The 19,255-nt window shown below is 47.9% G+C and overlaps 1 protein-coding gene across 1 annotated transcript; it reads left to right on the forward strand.

Moving 5' to 3' along the window:
- The first annotated feature begins 928 nt into the window (after nt 1-928).
- ARHGAP25 (Rho GTPase activating protein 25) lies at nt 929-13,322 on the forward strand. The gene is made up of 11 exons (XM_072357097.1): nt 929-1,204; nt 3,939-4,132; nt 6,231-6,318; nt 6,483-6,602; nt 6,721-6,928; nt 8,128-8,260; nt 8,694-8,767; nt 9,214-9,335; nt 9,582-9,781; nt 10,461-11,044; nt 11,757-13,322. The coding sequence occupies exons 1-11, from the start codon at nt 1,144-1,146 to the stop codon at nt 11,965-11,967; spliced, it is 1,995 nt and encodes a 664-aa protein (XP_072213198.1). The 5' UTR covers nt 929-1,143; the 3' UTR covers nt 11,968-13,322.
- The last annotated feature ends 5,933 nt before the right edge of the window (nt 13,323-19,255 follow it).

A 19,255-nucleotide genomic window follows, 5' to 3' on the forward strand; every position in this document is an offset into this window, starting at 1 on the left:
AGAAAGAAATCAAAGCTCACGACTCCCCTTAAGCTCCCATTGCTCTCTACAGATAATAATAAGAGGGAGGAAAAAATGATGCTCTGCATTCAGGGCTCTTTGGGTACAGTGGAAGCTCAGCTGGCTCCAGCTGCAAATTCACTGTTCAGAATTGAACCCAAATCTGGCTGTGAAGTCAGGCCCCATCTCCTTTCTTGAGGGTGAATTCCTCCTGGATTGAGGCTGTTGATGGTGGCCGCATGCAGCTCAGTGCATCCCTGCTGTGCCAATGGGGATGTGACAGCATGGAGCTGATGGCTGCATCCTCTTCCACCCCAGCTCCCCACTCTGCTCGTTCTGCTTCTCCTTGGGGCAGCTTCCCCCTCTTACAGGGCCCCATCCAGGAGGAGGTGGAGACTGCAGCCCCTCATTGTCCCCTTCTGCCCCAACACCAGCAACATTTCCCCCCAAGCAGCAGCTCCATTTTGCAGGTACCGCTGTTGCAAACCAGGTGCAAAAACCCTAAACCACGTTTGAGTCATAGAATCACAGCATGGCTGGGTTGGAAGGGACCTTACAGCCCACCCAGCCCCACCTCCTGCTATGGGCTGATTGCACCCCCCCCACCAGCTCAGCCTGTTGTCCCATCCACAGCCTTGGGAGAGGGAAATGACCCTCTCATCACCTGGGGATGCATTCAGACATTGAAGGACACCATCCTGCTTGCAGCTGTTGGTTGCTTCTCTTTGCTGCCCAGCAGTGCATTTCCCAAAGCCCTGCTCTGGGCTTTGCTGCTGCTCTGAGTTCAGCCACTTCCTTAAATTCAACCAACTGCAGCTCTGGGTTCCTGGTGTGGGTTGAGGCCACAGGGCTGCGTCCCCACGCAAAGTGGAGCAAAAAATTAAGGCAAAAGCAGCGCCTTGGCAAGAGGGGGAAGCAAAGCAAGAGCTTGGCGGGGCAGGAAAGGACTTTTATGGGGTTGCTCGTAGAGGAGGGAGGAGGAAGTACGTTGGCAAACCAGCCATCTGCGGGCCTTCACGCTGCGTTGGGGGATCAGACCAGAGGCTGAGGGTACCCACGGGGCCATCCCAGCTCCACCTCAGCTCTTCTCCAAAGCTGCCCCTCAACTCTGGAGACCCAACGTCAAACCCTTCCCGACCCACCATGTCCCTCAAGCTGCCACGGAACTGGGATTTCAACCTGAAAATGGATGCTGCCAAAATAGGTACTGTGAGTGCTTCTTTATGCCCTTCTTCAGCCTTTTTGGGGTCTGCGGGGTGCTTGCAGCCAAGCCTTGCAGCCATTGCAGCTGCAGCCCAAACCCAAACCCCGCTCTGAGTGTCGCATGGGGACGTGGCCCTGTTGACTGTGTTGGAGGCAGCAGATGGTTTGAAAATGAGCGGTGAGAAACGCTTTGCAAGAATTTGCTTTGCAAAGCTGCACTGCTGTGCAGTGGGAACGCAGCTGGGGTGGCCCTGTGGGGTTGGGGACGGAGGGATACAGGCAGCACAGAGCTGCTGCCCACTCGAAATCCGGGTTTTGAGCCATTTGCTCTTTGTTGCTCAAAGCCTATTTGCTCGCTTTGCTGAGCAAGTCTTGCAGGTGCAGGTGGAGGAAGCATCCTTGCCCTTGCTCAGGTTTTTTCTCCCACCCTGACGTCACCAATTCCCTCCTTGGGACTTTTATCTGAAGCCACTTTTGCTGGGGCTGCTGAGCATTGCCCTGCACGTGGCCCTGGACGAGGCAGCATCGGTCACCTAAAGCTGCACTGCAACAAGGGCTGTGTATACAGGACTCTGAGTGCAGGCTCAGATCTTTGCAGTGACTCTCATTGTGCTTTGGGGGTGCCTGGTCCTCTGTCTGCAGGGATGTGACTCACGGGTGGAAAATCATCTCCAATGAGTCACCATCGCCTTTGCTGGATCCTCCTGGCTCTGTAAACTTCCCTCTGCATGGCCCCAGTGGTGACCACAGCTTTGAGAGCCCTGGGACTGTGTGCTGAATGCTGTGTGCTTCCTCATGCTGAGCTGAACACACACACCATTGATTTCCACGGAAGAGAAAGCTTTGTCTTCAATTCTCATTGCAAAACCTATTGGAGAAAGTTTGCTTTTCTTGGGTTTTATTGCACATCCCCAACATCCCCTCCAATGTTGGAGCAGGGAGCAGTGGTGAATGGTGCAATGCCTCCTGCAAATGGCACTTTGGCAGAGCTCCTCCTCTCTGCAGTGCCCAGGGCTGTTAAGGAGGAAACATTCAACTTCAGAGGCAGTTACTGCAGGAAATGCTTTTGCTCTCAGCAACTCCTTCCTACCAGGGATGAAGGGCTGCATGCAGGAGAGGCCGCAAGCACTGAGTCACCTTAGGAATAACTTCACCTCAACCCCACGTGAGATCTTCAGCACTGACCACAGGAGGTAGAAGCATGGAAAAGTGGTCAGGGAGGGACCCACAGCCTCGATAGCTCTGGTTTTGTTTAAACAGAGGACTTTCTACTAGGCAAAAAATAGCAATGCTGCTTGCAAAGCCAAGCTCCCCACAGCAGCTCCCATTGCACGCCACTGTGTGAACCCTGCGGCCAAAGACTGCTCATGCAGTGGGTACAAACAAGCCTGCAAAGCTCTCTTTTGGTCTTAAGTCAGCCTAGAACACAGGGAGAGTTTGCAAATACACCTGCGTGTGTCATGCACATGTATGTGAGGGATCATGGCTGGGTCTCATATGGTTGCATGTTGGGTCTGGTGTTTAGGATGAGCTGATGAGAAAGCAAAGGGAACACGATGTACTGCACTGTTCTGTTTGCATCAGGGAAGAAGGATCCCTGGCAAATCCCTTTCCAAGGCTCCTGCTCGCAACGTCCCACATCAGCACACGATGAGATATGAGCAGCACCTTCACCAAGCATTGGAAACAGATAATACTTGGAATATCCCAACACTTGCAGCTCCTGCTTTTGCAGCTCTGCTGATCGACTCAAGGGGAAAAGCAGACACTTGGGTTCAGAGCACTGGGTCAGCCACAGCTTCCCCTTAGCATTGTCACCATTAGCTTTAGCAGGGGAGATGTCAGAAGTCACCATGTGCAGAGCAGAGTAATTGAATCCCCCTGCAGTCACGCACTTGGTTCTATCCTAAATAGTCCCCTTGCATGGCTGGATGGGCACTGGGGTCCTACGGTGCAGAGTAAAACCCAAAGTATCCCTTCCAGAAATGATTCTTCCTGAGGCATTTGCTATGCAGAAGCTTTTTTATAGAGGCCACGTGCTGATCCATGGCGCCAGATGATGGCACCAATGGGAAACATCCATGCAGTAGGAGATGGGGACACTGCAGTAGGAGATGGGACACCAGCAAACCCCCCTCCCCACTTCCTTCCTTGTGGATGCCCCATCCCTGCAGGCATTCAAGGCAGCCTCTGGGCAGCCTGGTCTGCTGGTTGGCAACCCTGCACACAGCAGGGGGGGTTGAAACTCAGTGATCACTGCGGTTCTTTTCAACCATCATCCCCTTCAGCAACAGCAGACGAAAGGCAAAACTTCATTTTCCAGGCCCTTTTTGTTGCTGGTTTGTATTTTTTTTAGGCCAGGCTGGATCACTCCGATCTCGCAGCTGCAGCCTGTTTGGGGTGGGGATAAAGAAAACACACATTCCCATTAGGGAGAAAGAAAAAAAAGAAAGGTTAAAAAAAAAAAGAAAAAACTTATGATTTTCTTCTTGCTTGCAAGACAATGACTCCCACGCAGGAAAAAGGAAGCACGGGCTGATAGATACTGCAGCCACTTCCTTTACAACTAGCTAGCCAGTTTGCTGGGTGCAAGCAGAGGGGCTGAGAGCTCTCACTGCTTGAATCGGGCTGGTGGCTGGTCCCCTCCATCCCCTCCATCCCCTCCATCCCCTCCATCCCCTCCATCCCTTCCATCCCCTCCATCCCCTCCATCCCATCCTTCCCTGTCCCCACAGCCCGCTCTAAGAGTGTAATGAGTGGTGAGGCTGTGACCACCCGGCCCGGCTCCCCCAGCTCCATGGAACGGCCACTGAAGTTGGGTTGGCTGAAGAAGCAGCGCTCCATCGTCAAGAACTGGCAGCAGAGGTACTTTGTGCTGCGGGGCCAACAGCTCTACTATTACAAGGATGAGGATGACACCAAGCCGCAGGTAGGCTGGGGACAAGCTTTGCTCTTTGGGGATGGGGTTGGAGATGGGTTTTAAAGAGGGTTTGTTGCCTTGGGGTGGTAGCAATGGTGGGATGTCCTCACGAGGACCTTCATCCATGTGTTGAAATCTGTATGGTGCCTACAGGCATTCCCCGTCCTTCAGGACAGCAGGCATAGGGCAGGGAGACATGGCAGCACTGTGTTTGGAATGGGCATGTAGGCACTTAAGATTGGACCCATCTCATGGGGTGCTTGTTGGGGAAAGCAAGCAATCTTTTGGTCTTGAGACAGCCTCATGGCTGGGATAGGAGATGGAGTGAGGGGCCCCTCTGAGGAGAGAGATAAGGAAAGGAAATCTATCTCCAGCCTTTCAGCTCGCATCCCATCCTGGCAGGAGGTTGGGCCACGTGGATGGGGTTTGTTCCTTGGCCCTCTTCCACCCCGCACAGCTGCAGGAAACCTCTCCACTGCCTGCTCCTCTCAGGGCTTGAAAGCTGCTGTGTTTGGATGGGTTTTGGGATCTCCAAGAGTGATCTCAGCATGCACACAACCCTGTGCACAATGCAATCCCCACTGGGGCATGATTTAGGTCTCTGCACCCAATGTCCTCAGCCCTGCCGGCCATACTGGTGTTTGGGTCTCATTTGGGGCTGCAATGAGCCCTCTGTGCCACCCACCCGAACTGCTGCACATTAGATGTGTCGGAGTACAATAGCTGGGAGGAAATCAGCTTGTTTTCCCAATGTCTATGGATAATTTCAGCTCCATTCTCCACCCTGTGAGAATTTTCACCACCATCTTTTGCTTGTTCTGGGGGCCAGAAAAGATGCTCACTGTGCAGACTGGGGCCGTAGCAAAAATCATCCCAAGCTAACATAATTCCAAAGGGGGAAGTGATCAGCAGACCCTGGAGGTGAAACAAGGGGCAGAGGTGATGGGATGCACACCCTGTTTATGGCTTTTTCCCCTCTCAGAGGTGTCTGGGAGGAGCTGTTTCCCCAGCTCGAAATAGAAATGTAGAAACTGAAAGTGCTGTATCGAAGCTGATTGCTGCTGATAGCGCTTTCGGCAGCCCTCCATATCAGCACAGCTCACTTCAAGCTGCTCCCACCAACATTCAGCTCAATGCCACCACATCTGGGGCTCGTGGAGAGCTGACGGTTGAGTCCTCACTGCCCATAGGAACCCAACAGCTTTCAGAAGCCTGAAATTAGGGAGAAACACCACTATTTCTGCCCTCTGTAGGCTGCCAATGCTGACTCATACACCCACACCATCCCACGTGTCTCGTCTGCTCCCCACCCACCCCCTCCCACAGTGACCATCCATTTGTGAAAGGAAGACCCAAAGGAAACAGCTGTTTTCTGCTTTGCTTTTCTTTTTTTTCCCCCTTTCCTTTTGCTCAATTTTCTTCTTTTTCTTCTCTCTGCTCCGCTCCTGTAAATGTTTTCTGTTTTGTTTTTAAGTGGCGGTGTGTTAAATGAAGAAATTTCCTGTCCCAGTGCAGCAAAAAGAGGCTCTGTATGCACCGTCACATCCCTTCTCCTTTGCATTTTCTTCCCCTTCCCCCCAACAGGAGTTAAAAAAGGATGAGAAAAGAGGAAAACATGAGAAGGGGGGACAAAAGGAAAGAGGAAACCAAGCAGCATTCTCATTCTGAGAGTAACTTCATCAGAAAAAAATGGCATTTAAGAAGTGTTTCTTATTGCTTGAAGTGATTTTTAGGAGATATACGCATGTATGTATTTATCTAGATATGCGTGCATCCTTTATGGGGTTATTTTGAGGAGATATGGATGTATATATAAGGCAATGGCCATCCCAGGAGGTGCTTAGGAATAGAGTAGATGTAGCGCCTGGGGACGTGGTTGAGTGGGCATGGTGGGATGTGTTGGACTGGATGATCTTGTGTCTTATTGATTATATATACAGAGATAGATACACACGTGTATTTTTAATGAGGAAAAACTGCAATGAAAACCCCAATTCATGCAATCTGTCTCAAACAAGGACTTTGATGCCCAGGGTTGACACTACCTCGTGTCACCTCTCGGAGGTGGGACATGGGGATTGGCAGCTCCTGCTCTGCTTGGTCCTAGGGCTGCCTGTCTCTCCAGGGAAGCACCATTAAGGAGGTGGCTGGAAACCCAGAGGAAGGAGGGAAATTTATCTTTGAAATTATCCCAGGTGAGAACACTTCCTTTTGTTTCATTGCATTCAATGTTGGGATGGACTGGTAGCCCCGAATCATTTGGGCACATCATTCATCCCTGCCCTTCAGCAAAGACAACAAGAATTTGCCATTCCTATGCCAACCTTCACTATACATGGTCTATAAATGGTTTTTGCAGGGCTTTCTGGAGACCAGAACCGGGCTGGGCAGGACACCTGTGTGCTCATGGCCAACTCCCAGTCCGATATGGAGGAATGGGTTAAATCCATCCGACGGGTGCTGGGTTCAACCTCAGGAGGTAACAGGCGCTGCAAGCTCTCACTCTTAGGAAGAAGTGCTGCTGTCCCTTTGCACACAGAGCTGAGCACCTCAAGCAAAGCTATCGGGCTCCTCTAACCCCAATGTCTTCTCCCTAGCGGTGTTTGGCCAATGCTTGGCAGAGACCATGGCCTATGAGCAGAAGTTTGGGCAGCACCAGGTGCCCATCCTGGTGCAGAAATGTGCCGAGTTCATCCGGGAGCATGGAGTGAATGAGGAGGGCATCTTCCGCCTTCCCGGCCAGGACAACCTGGTGAAGCAGCTCAGGGATGCCTTTGATGCTGGGGAAAGGCCATCGTTTGACAGGTAATGTTGGATTCCCTCTTTCCTACTCATCTTGCACCCCAAAAAGCAGCCTGACCCCCATTGAAGGCACTCAGCAGTGTGCTGATGGAGAACTGGGGTCGTCAGAAGGGCTCAGCACACAGAGAGGGGCTCAGCAGAAACCCCCAAAAAGGATTGTGATGAGAGATGGATGAAGATCTGTGGGAGGAGTTTAGGGACACCAGGGAGCCACACAATGAGTGTTGTTCCAGACAGCAAAGAAGGTAAAGGGAAGAGCCTATGAAGCACATCAGCTAAGGACAGAGGTTTAGGGGAAGAGGAGCAAGAAGAGGAGTCCAAATGTGTTGAGAGAATACCCTAAACCTCACAGAAGTAACTTCTTTCCCTGCCAGCCCATTAGCTTGGAATCTTCCTCCTGTTGCTTTTCCCACAGAGAAATAAGAGATTTTGGCTGCTCAAAACCTGCCTCCTCCCAAATCCCTTCCTCTGCTGGGCTGAGAGGGAAAAGCAAATCCCCTAAAGCCAAGTGTTGAAACAGCAGATCACCTAAAGCCAAGAGAGCTCCCTGGTGCCACCTGTGTCCCCCAGGGAGGCTCTGATGAGGGGTGTTTGCTGCTTTTGAAGCTTAACAATCCCAGCCCTTCATTTTGCAGCTGAGTATTTCTTGCCTTCTGTGTCCCCAAGTCCTGTTATTATTCCTCCGTGATTCTGTGGGTCCATTTAAAAAAACCCCAACCAACCCTAAAAATAAATGACCTGAGGGGTTTTTGCTACGAGTTTATAAGAGTTTAAGCAACTTCAAGGTAGGTCAAATGAGAGGCTTACTGTCTTGACAGTGTCCCTTTGACATAATGTAAACTACATGGTATGCAAAGCTGCAAACATCTGGCCTGGCTGAACATCTCCAGTAATTGCTGTTCATCTTCCAAACCCCAGGCAATGCAGAGCGGGGAGCTCCTGCCAAACGTGTGAATGCCTGCAGATTGGGTTTGCATGCAAAATCCAACGCAGGCTGGGGACGTGCAGCAGGGAAAACCTTCACCAAGCAGATTATTTTGCCAACTGGAGTCATTCCTTGACTTGAGGTGCCCTGTGAGCTACTCCTGGCTTGCTTTTGCTCCCTGTTTATAGTTCTGCACCTCGTGCATCTATTCACAGAGCATGGAACAGGGCAGGGGTTGCTCACCAGCTGGGTTTGGGTCTCACCTATGGCTTTGCAGGGATACAGATGTGCACACTGTGGCATCTCTGCTCAAGCTGTACCTACGGGAGCTGCCTGAGCCAGTTGTGCCATGGATACAGTACGAAGATTTCCTGCTCTGTGGCCAAACACTGGACGTGGACCAGAAAAAGGTACAGAGGTGCATTTGTTTCTCTCCTTCTGGACTTAAAATGAAAGCTTAGGTTTCCAGGGCAGATCTAAGAGTGTGACAGCAGCTTCTGTAGCTGCTGTCCTATGGTTTGGGGCTCCAAGTGGCAGCAAGGATGGGAGCAAGGGTGTGGGTGAGAGTCAGATGAGTGAGATGCAATGGGAACTGCCCTGTCCTAATACTGTGTTTAGGTGGAAAAGCAAGGACATACCCGTGGACACTGCTCCTATGCACATGAAAATGAGAGAGAGCATCTCCAGCTTATGCTGGCTCTCACTAAGAAGTGACATTGCCACAGTTGCAAGCAAATGCCAGGAGGTGACACCTCATAGGGATGGCTGGGGCAACACAGAGCCTCTCTTCAACCCATGCGCATCTGTGCATCTTCACAGAGCTGTTCCTTAACTTGCATTTAGGGTCATCAGGACCTCCTGAAGCAGCTGTCCCTTCTTCCCCGAGACAACTACAACCTCCTCAGCTACATCTGCAGGTCAGTCCTTTGCATCAGGTACAAACAGCTCCAACTGGATGTTGGTGAGGAGGATTATCACCCTAAAGACTGAGGCTGACTCTTTCTTAGCCACTAGATCCTGATTTTGAAGGGAGAGTTTCCACCATTGGGGTAAACACCCCAAGTGCACAGTGAAGCAGCCAGCTTTCACCCTGAGTGATGTGTGATTTTTCTCTGCTTATTAAATATTGGATGGATTTTTCCCCCTTTTTTGATGTTTTTTGGGGGGTATGTTGGTCATCACATGGCGATTTTCTTACTGCCATCTATGAGACCCAGATCCAGCATACATTTATAAGGCACTTATTTTTCTTCAATCCTTGGGAATTAGAGGACAAGAATGGAGTAATTGGATATCTAAGGTGTCTAAGGCTTTTGCAGTCTTCTATCTCTGACTGGAAATGCTTGTCCTTGGATCCTGATAGGTTTCTATATGAAGTACAGCTGAACTCTGGCGTCAACAAGATGAGTGTGGATAACCTGGCAACAGTGATAGGAGTGAACCTCATCAGACCCAAGATAGAGGATCCTGCGACTATTATGAGAGGTAAAAGGGACTCCTGGAATTCTTGATGCCTATTTGATATACTGTCGTACAAATTTGCATCCACAAACTTGCAAATTAAAAACCTAAAATTAATACTTTTTTAACCTAAGGAATTGCTCCGAGTGTGGATTTCATGGATTTCCTGCAATTCAGGGATTTGCTGGAGTCACTTTTCTCTTGCTTAGAGTAGAGAGGTGTGAAATACTTATTAAAACCAAGTCAAACTCTGTCTCTGATTTCTTTTAGGCACGCTGCCGATCCAGAAAGTGATGACTGTGATGATCAGCGACCACGCAGACCTCTTTCCCCCATCCAAGGATGTTCTGCCCTCCCCAGTGACCCAACAGAATGACAAGAAAACCCCCATCCCGCGCAGCTCTGTGGGCTGGGACTCTGCAGAGGACTCCACATTGACCAGGGCAGAGAGCTCAACCCAAAGGCAGATGGTAAGGGTGAATCCTTGGGGAATAAAACAGGAGTCCAATAAATGGCTGGTTAATGATTATGGGATTAAATGGGTCAGCAAGCCATATGAGGGCTTGCTACTTATAGGGCAAAGAACTGTATCTGTCATCCCTGGAAAGAGATCTGGAATACAGGCTCTTTCCTCTGGAAAACTTACTGTTCTTGGAAAAATTATTCTTTTACCTAAAGTCCTTTTTAGTTAAGAGGCAGAAGAGATGAAGCTTTTTCCACTCGTGTTGGTGCTGTGAAAACATTGAGGGGTAAAGTCTTTTCTCAGAAAGAAAGAGTCTCAGCAGAGAACTCTTCTTAATGGAAAACGCAACGTAATCCCAAATGGAATCATGGAGTGCCTTGGGTTGGGAGGAACCTCAAAGCCCACCCAGTTCCAACCCCTGCCATGGGGTGGTTGCCTCCAACCAGATCAGGTTGCCCAGGTCTCCACCCAACCTGGCCTTGGGCAACTCCAGAGATGGGGCATCCGCACTTCTCTGGGCAGCAGTGCCATGGCCTCACCAGCTGATAAATAACAATCCTTATGGAAAAGCTGTGGCCATTCCTGTTAAGTGTGAGTCAACGTGCCCTTTGTCAACACTGTGGTCTCTGCAATCACTGCCCATGTGCAAAATGAGACAGTCCTAATGCTACCACTTTGTTTTGCAGAAAGACAACCCGAGTGCCAGCCGTGCTCCTGGGCTGGCTGTGAGCTCACGTGCACCCAGCGAAGATACTGGCTTGCAGCCATGCAAAGATACACTGGGAACGTGGAAAATGCAAGCAAGGAAAAGGACTCAGACTTTACCTAACAGAAAATCCTTCCTGACTGCTGCATCTCCAGGGGAGAAAGGCAGCAATGACAGGAACGACTTATTTAACAATGACTTTTGGAAAGGCTCCACGCAGAGCAACCCACGTTCTGTGCTCACTGAAGGACACAAGAGAACGTTATCTCACGATCTTTTCAAGCTGCTTGACCTTCACCGGGCTTCAACTTATGACAACGTGCCCACCTCCCATGTGGAAAGCAGCAGCTCCAGCCCCAGTCCTGCCAGCAGCTGCTCCGATAAGGAATTCCAGCCCTGCCCCAGCCCCTGCCATCAACCCCAGGAGCCAACCAGCCCTGCCAGCAGCCCCTCCGAGGTGTTCCAGCCTGCTCCAGAGAGCAAGGAGTCCCTGCAAAGCATGGTCCTGAAGCTGCAGAGAGAAATGGATGTGCAAAAAGAGACCTACGAGGAGCAAATTAAAAGGTAACGTGCTGCTGTGTGCTGCTCTGAGGGTTGGTGGCATCTTTAAGGCAGCAGCGGAACTGCATAGGATTATTTACCAGTAATACTCTACAGGATAAAGTAGCAATGACTAATGATAAAATACAGCATTATAACACATTATCTCAAATTCAACTCTCGTGTGCCATGCTCTTATGACTTAGTAGTGTGTTACTGCATTGTTAACTCTCTATAGTTCTTATTATATCATAATTATACTATCATAGAACTACCATAGGAGTGTTTGAGTTGGAAGGAAATCAAAAAGGGCATCTACTCCAACTCCTCTGCAATGAACAGGGACACCCACAGCTTGATCAGATGCTCAGTGCCATGTCCAGCCTGACTTTGGGTGTCTCCATGGATGGGTATCTACCACATCTCTGGACAACCTGAGCCAGTGCCTTACCATCCTTACTGCACTATCCAGAATAAAGTAGCAGTATTATTACTGCATCCAATGGTGGTAGCTATCACTGTTACAACAGCTTCACAACCTGTTATGATATCATTATGCACTGTAGATGTTGACTTATTGCACTGTGATGCACCTGGTGATGATCAGGGGATCAGGACAGCACATCCAGCTTGATTTACTGCTTAACACCATGGAGGTCAGAGTCCTGGAGAGTCAAACTCTCACTTCTCAGATCTCTTCTGCTCCAAACCTTTTGTTTTCTGTTTCTCTCTGCAGCCTTGAGAAGGAAAACTACGACGTTTGGGCCAAAGTGGTGAGGCTGAACCAGGACATTGAGAGGGAGAAGAAGAAGTCTGAGGAGCTGGAGCTAAAGCTGAAGAACATGGAGAGCTTGCAGGAAGACTTGGAGAAGAAAAACAAGATGCTCGAGGAGGAGATAAAAACCATTGCTAAATCCAGGAGCAAAAGCAATGCCAAAACCAACTAGGAGAAGACATCCAGCTGTGCACAAACATAAAATGCAGCTGCATGAATCCAAAGGAATTGCCAAGCAGGACCAGAGTCTGGGACTTGTGTTGTCCAATGCCCTGCGACCGGCTGTGGGCTTGTGTGGAGGAAGGAGCCTGGAATTTAGAGGCTGGTTGATGCTCTGAAACGGGAAGTTTCCAATATACTGTTTAGCTTTTTCTTGTGTGTTCTTTCAAGTCCTCTTGCAGCTGCTCAAGTTACCTGTAGAACAGGCTGATACCTCTTGCTGCTCAATCAGAATATCTTGCACAAAAAAACCAAACAAACCCTGAAGCAACAAGAGTCCTTCCTGCCAGCCAGCTGGCTCTGCATTGGAGACACCAGCAGTGCTTCTGAGTGGAACAGAGCATCCCTAAATCCTGGAGCTGGGGAGATGGAAAACCTCCAGGGTGTTGGATGGCACAGCCCATCTCACAGCATGCCTGGATGCCGGGATGCAAATGATGTCAGCAACACAACCAAGACATTTGCATCAACACATGCACTTGGTTATTGCTCTCATAGAGTAAGAGAAGCCCAGACAGCTCGTTGGGCCCATCAAGAAACCTCGTGCCCTATCCCTTGTTGTGCTGTGCAAGGCTCATTGACATCGAGGCTCCAGCTGTGAAATCACAACAACTTCTTCAGTTAAATTGCACTTCAGTTAGTTTAACTCACTGATCCTTACAGCCATGTGTATATAAACCCAGCATGTTTACTGTTGAGGCTTTGGAGTTTCACGCACCCAAACACGGAGCTTTCTATCTTTCGCTATTTCATCAGGATCCTCTTGGCCATCTTGGTGGAAACCTGGGTTTGCAGCCCATTGATGATGCTGGGTCTCTGCCCATCACTTGCTGCCATTGGCACAAGGTCTAATCAACGTGGCTAATTGTAAATGTGTTGCTTTGGCTGCTTGCTTTCACTCTGCCTGCCAATGAGTCACCACGATGCTGCTGAAGCTTTTGGTGTAGGAAGAATAGAGCAAGACCCTGAAACCTTTCACTCATTGAAGTTAAGAAGGGTGACCCACGACACACAGCTTCAGCCCAGCCTCTGTGGGTACAGAAAGGGGATCAGCAGGAGTTTTCAACAAAGACCTGTAGGGCTAAATGCACTCTTCTGTGCCAAGTACGATGGAGTTAATGCAAATGGATTGCTGTTACTGAGGACTTGAAGTGAAAGTTCAGCTCCAGACCTGCTTGGCATAGGTCTGCACTGAGGAAAAAAGGACTGGTGAAAGAAAGAGATGCAGAAGAGACTGTGAAAAGAGAAAGATGAGAGTGGGAAAGTGTTCATAGAGAATAAGTCAATATTGGGTATATAGCACTCGTTCTGGGGGAGTTCTGTAGCCCTAATGCTGACAACTCCTTAGGCTCAAGCTCAGACACAGTGCATGTATTGAACCTGTGCTTGCTCAGCCATGGTTGGAAAATCCAGGTAAAGGAAATGTGGGTAAGATTTGAGCTGCATTTAGGAGCCTAACCCGTAAACAGAATGTTCCCATAATAAAGTCAGACTCTGTGTGGTTTTCCTTGCCTTAGGGTCCCCATAGGTTACAAAGCCTCTCATTGCCCAACTCAAGTCACCGTCCTTGGAGGTGCTCAAGAATCATGGAGATGTGGCACTGAGGGATGCGGTCAATGGCATGATGGGGTTGGGTTGAAGGTTGGACCAGATGATCTCAGATGTCTTTTCCAACATTCCTGATTCTGTGATCCAATCATGAGTCATTTTAGGGAGATGTTTCTCCATAAGGTCCAGGAGAGACACTGTGAGCATCTGGGCTGGAAATGCCACACGCTCTTTTCCGTGCAGATCAAAAGTGTGAAGAGGCAAATAATTCCTCCACGGCCCACAGCAGAGCGTGATGACGTGGGAAGGCTTGGCTGCAGCTCAGAAGGCCGCGATTAGGACAAGTGCACTTTAATTTAGTATAAACTGAGCATTCCTCCATTTCCGCTGCAGATAGGCAAAATAACCTCTATCAAACCACAGCTGTTTCTGAGGAGCAGAGTAACTTCTTTGAAGATATTCTGCCCATTAAAATGCGGAGTGTTTATAGTGGTCATACTTAAAAGATAGACTTTCCAATGGAGGTCAGGTGGTCTGGAAATTCCCAAGTACGTGGGGGGAACAAGCAGCTTCTGGGAGCAGAATGGGCATCATGTGAGCTGATGGTGCTCCTGGGTTCTGTGGGATAAAGAGGGTTTTCCTTTTTAAGAAAAAAAGAAGTATTTTGGCTTGTTGGTGGGTGTTTTTTTTTAGTGAGAAAGATAGCAGTGGGTTTAGAGAAGGTTGGATCTGCCCGTGACCGACATATTGCTATGCAGCCCTGTGGGTATGTCCCTCCTCTCATATTTTATCAAAATCACATTTTTAGCATGATAGTAACTTTCCTTTTTTAGCTTGGCTACTGCAGAAAATAGCAAGTTGCAATGGGAGGGAAATGTGTCCCCCCCATTCTTTAGGATGGCTTGTGCAAAAGAAAGGAAAGCAGAGAGAACATGTTGTTCTCCCCAGGAATGAGAGAGCAATGCACATCCTTCCTGCACGTACAAGATACCCCCAAAGCAAGCTGATTTTAAGAAGCCATCTCTTAATATCAGCCAAATACACAGCTTGAGTGACATGAATTTGGTGCACTTTTCCTAACTGCTAGGCTCAACCTTCCGCACACAGCAAACCCCAATGAAAACCCCAATATGTAGAGAGCTCAGCAAGGAGGCAGCTTATTTATCCTTGAGCCCACTGGGTGAAGAGGCTTCCAAAAAAGCCATTTTTCATGCATAGCCCTGCCCTAAAGGGTGCCTAGGTGCCATCAGCACCTTCTGAAAATCTGCTTTATCGCATGTAAAAACACAATGTGAGATTTCAGCCCTCTTCACACCACGCACTGATAACAGGAACTGGGAACAGAGGGACGTTCCTTTAACGTCGTCAGCTGTCCGTGATGCTGTTTGCCACGTCCAGGGAGATATTTCCAAATGAGAGCATTTTGGAAGCAGCCAGAGAGGTGGGGACGGGCTTTGACCTCGTGTTAAAGAAGTTGCGATTGGTTTGGCATCTGCTTCCTAAGCATGTGAGAGGTCACATTTTTTTTGCTTTCCACAGTACTGTTGCCTTGTTTCCTTCCTCAGCTCCGTGACAAGGACCAAGCACCCCAAGGACAGTCAGAATCATAGGAACAATAGAACCACAGAATGACTTGGTTTGGAAGGGACCCCAAAGATCCTCCATTTCCAACCCCACTGCCATGGGCTGGGTTGCCAACCACTGAATCTGGCACCTAATCAGGTTGCCCCATCCAGCCCGGCCTTAAGCACCTCTAAGGATGGGTATCCACATCCCTAGAGCTGTTCCCAACACAACAGCTTCAAGCAATACCTGTGACCAACAAGTCAATTGTCCATGGAAACTGTGGTGCTCTATGCATCCAAAGCCAAACATCTAAAATCAGGCAATGGCGAAAGCATACCCAGTATTGCACGACAATTAGTTTTGTTTTCCCACCTTTGCATTTCAACTCTGCCTGATTAGCCCAGTGGTGACAGCTCAGGAAATGGATTCCACCAAATCTCACAGCAACTGATCTGAAATGCTCTAATCTCCGGGGTGATAAGGAGTTGCTATAGCAAAGCCAACATAAACCTGTGTGCGATGGAAGGTTGGGTTATTGTTTAGCCTCTGTTGCTAGTTAGCAAGCCGTGCTTGATTCCAGGGACCACCCTGTGTTTAAACCTTCTCACTTCACACGTATCTTTTCAGCACCATCCTGGACAGCATCAGCCACACGGAGCTGAAGGACACTGGGGAGCTCCGCATCGTGTTGAGCATCCCTTGGCCCAAAGTCATTGCAAGCAGCAGCTCCTGCAAAATGTGGTTGTGCTGATGTTGGATTCATGCTATGCATCTGCTCCTTTAAAATAAAACACTGCATATTGTTTTCATTGAAAATTTGTTGTATTTGGAGCTAGGGAGGAAAAAAAAAGTGCATTTTTTTTCCAGAAGCATTGCTCTGTGTCACGGAAATCCATTCCTCTCATATCATTTCCTTTATTGCAACCATGTTGATTGCCTTTATCCCCCATATTTCCTTTGTTTACTTAAAAAATGCAATCAAAGGTCCCGCAAAACCCTTGCAGTGCTGAGCATGGGGCTGATCAATTTGCCTTGCACACAGAATCATGGTGGGCACATATCCAGAAGTGCTAAACAAACATGCTGATTTCCTATTCCCAACGTAAGCTCATTTAGTTGGATGTGATTTATCACCCGCTGGTGATAGATTATTACAATGCATACAATAACAAGTCTATTCTGTATTTTCTGACTTTGTCCTTTCCAAAAAGTAGCTCCATCTGTAGGAGTAATGCAGCCTGAAGGGTTTTGTTTGCAATCTGCACAGGGCTGGATGCAGAAAATTTCACAGATTGTTACTGGCTGAAATTCTGCTTTTACCGATGCCCAAAGTGAATCAGTTGAGTCAGTTGGCATGCACTTAGCATGCACCTGAAAGCAAACATGCTTTGTTGCTGCAGGAGCTCTTAGCAAGACCTCAGCATGTGTAGCTGTTCACTGTTTATCTTCTTGACAAGGGTATCAAAAGGTGGACTTTTTCCTCTATTTCCATCCAGGAAAAGCAGCAGTAACTCTTAACAGCTGCTCCCTCCACCACTTTTGGTTATGTTTTCCCAGCAAAATGCTTCTGTGCACGCACAGCAGACTCACTACGTGCCTCATGTCCTACTCCCCAGGGAACAGCTTGCAGCAGTGCAGCCTTAGGAAACACGTGTCTGGTCTGAGCAAAAGTGGGTGGGAAGTGTTGGGAGGATCTCTGCTTTCTTTGGTTTGTTTTTGTTTTCATGCATGTGCCTATTTCATTGGGCTTGGAGTGAAAAACTTGAATCGTAGAATCATTAAGGTTGGAAAGTGCCGCTAAGATCGTCAAGTTCAACTGTCAACCCATCACAGAATGGCTTAGGTTGGAAGGGACCTTAAAGATCATTGACTGCCAACCCCTGTGGCTTTTTCTTTTCACTGAGATGATTTTAAGAAAGCTCAACACAGCAGAAGGTTTGATTGTCTGTTTTCATTAGGAAATGCCCAGGGATGTTAGGCCACAAACTCAAATCTTCATTGGGTTATGGCTGTGCCAATGCATTGAGTGCTTTGCATAGCAGCTTGCTAACTTATGGCCACAAACTGGCTCCATTTTGGCTGAAGGAGGTTCAGGGTGTGCTCATTTGGGCTTTCATCTGTCTGCATTTAGACATCTACACTCTAGAAATGAGAGAAAAACCACATTATTTCTACCTTGGTCTCAGATGTTTAGGGTAAAGCATGGGCCAACACTTGAAGCTTTCCTCAGCCTCCTTGACTACTCTCCACTCCTGATATTGCCTGTGCCAGAAACGCACATCTCCATCCAAAATGCCTGAGCCTAACCCTAATATTCAACAATAATATGCTCCATATGATAAACTTCTTCTTCCAAGGGGTGTTGATAAGAATTTCCATTTTTAGTCGAGGGCAAACAAGCCATTCTGCCTTTATTTGTTGCTGTTGTAATTGAAGAAGGAGCAGAAGCTAATTTTGTAACTTTTCCTGTAAATAGTGCATTAATGAAGACAGATGGGTCAGCAATATAAACAAAACCTCTATCTCAAGCTAGTTTCGTTCTGGCTTTGTTTCCCAGCATAGTAAGCAACTCACCACCACCCCAGTTCCCATCCTATTAACAGTGTTTGCACTCCAAATGTTGAACTGGGTTATAAGGAAGTTTAAATTAACCCCGGGCTGTAGTTTTTCAAATTCTTGAAGCAGATGTTCAAGTGCCAGGAAATCCTTTTTTTCCTTTTTTTTTTTTAATATTGTTTTGCTCTGTTTTGTTTTTAAATAAGTGATGGATTTTCCTGGGGTTTGACTTGGGACTGAGGTCAGAAAAATACTTCACTGAGTCCCTTCTGTTGCGCTGGTAGGTAATCCAGGCACCATAATGCCAATGGAAGTACGATGGACTGTGAAGTGCCTGGAGGTAGGGAGAAGAAGATGGGAGTAGGCTTTGGCTACAGCTTTTGTTTGCTTCGGGTGATGTTTTTTCCTAAGTGACCTCAGTTTTGGGGAGACTTACCCTCATGGCCTTGGCTTCAAAAGTGCTCCAAAGGTCAATAGGTGTTGGGAAGAGTTGTAGGTTTAAAATGGTCATGAAAATGTTGAAGAAATTTGGGTCCACATGCGGAGAGCTTAAGATGGGGATGGCATCAATATTATATAAATCATAAATGAAAGGAAAAGCACATTACTACTTAATGTGAAAAATAAACTCTTCTAGAAACAGAAGTCACGGTGCTAATGTGGATGAATAGGAGGAGGAGGAAGAAAAGAGTAAAGAAACAAAGAAAAAGAAAGCATGCACTAGAATACTTTTTCAGGGACTTGTCACTGACTTCCCCAGCACATACAGCTTGATGGCACTGGCTCTTGTCATGCTCTCACCATGTTATATGTGAGTGTCATATCTATATGGACAGGTGTGTTGAAAGCCGAGCACTTCTGACTTTGCAGCCTTAATTTACTACTTAAGGAAAACATTTCATAAAACAACTCTTCCAATTTTTCTGTGCTATTTCGCTTGATCTCTGCTGTTTAACTCCAGCAAATGTCTTTGCCTGTTTATTTTCAAAGGTAAAGTCAAGGTGAAGTTTTGCTAACAAAGCAGGAATGCAATCCTAGGTACTGTAGATATATTTGCTGATTTCCACTTGTGAATATCCATATGTGCAGGTTTAATTACTGTTAGAACTACATGGCTACCCACACTAGCACTGCAGTACTCTTGTATCTCATCTCCTCTATTAGAACAATAAGAGAGTGCGAAGGCAGCCACTCTGATATGCTGTGTGGTCACTTGGAAATGTATAATGGCAGTGGGTGGCTCTATTGGGTCATATATTGTTTCTAAGGCATAGATCCTCTTAACTGGTGAGCAGAAGTGTTGGTGCTGTTCGATAAAGGACAGCAGTGCAGAAGCACGTTGGGTAGATCACCGCCACAGGAACAGTTGCAGAAAAGAGCTGATAAAAGCAAATGTCGGATTATCTCCCTAATGCTGGATTATCGCTCCTAACAAGGTGAATGGTTTGTCTTGGCAAATGGCTTCATAAGAATTGTGGATGGTTCTGAAAGGATTTGCATGGTGACACTTCAACCGTTGGCCATGGCAGTTCATGTCAGCAGAGGGAGATATCACACCTCCCGTGAATTCC

Source organism: Excalfactoria chinensis, chromosome 25 (genome assembly GCF_039878825.1).
Source record: "Excalfactoria chinensis isolate bCotChi1 chromosome 25, bCotChi1.hap2, whole genome shotgun sequence".
Lineage (NCBI taxonomy): Eukaryota > Metazoa > Chordata > Aves > Galliformes > Phasianidae > Excalfactoria > Excalfactoria chinensis.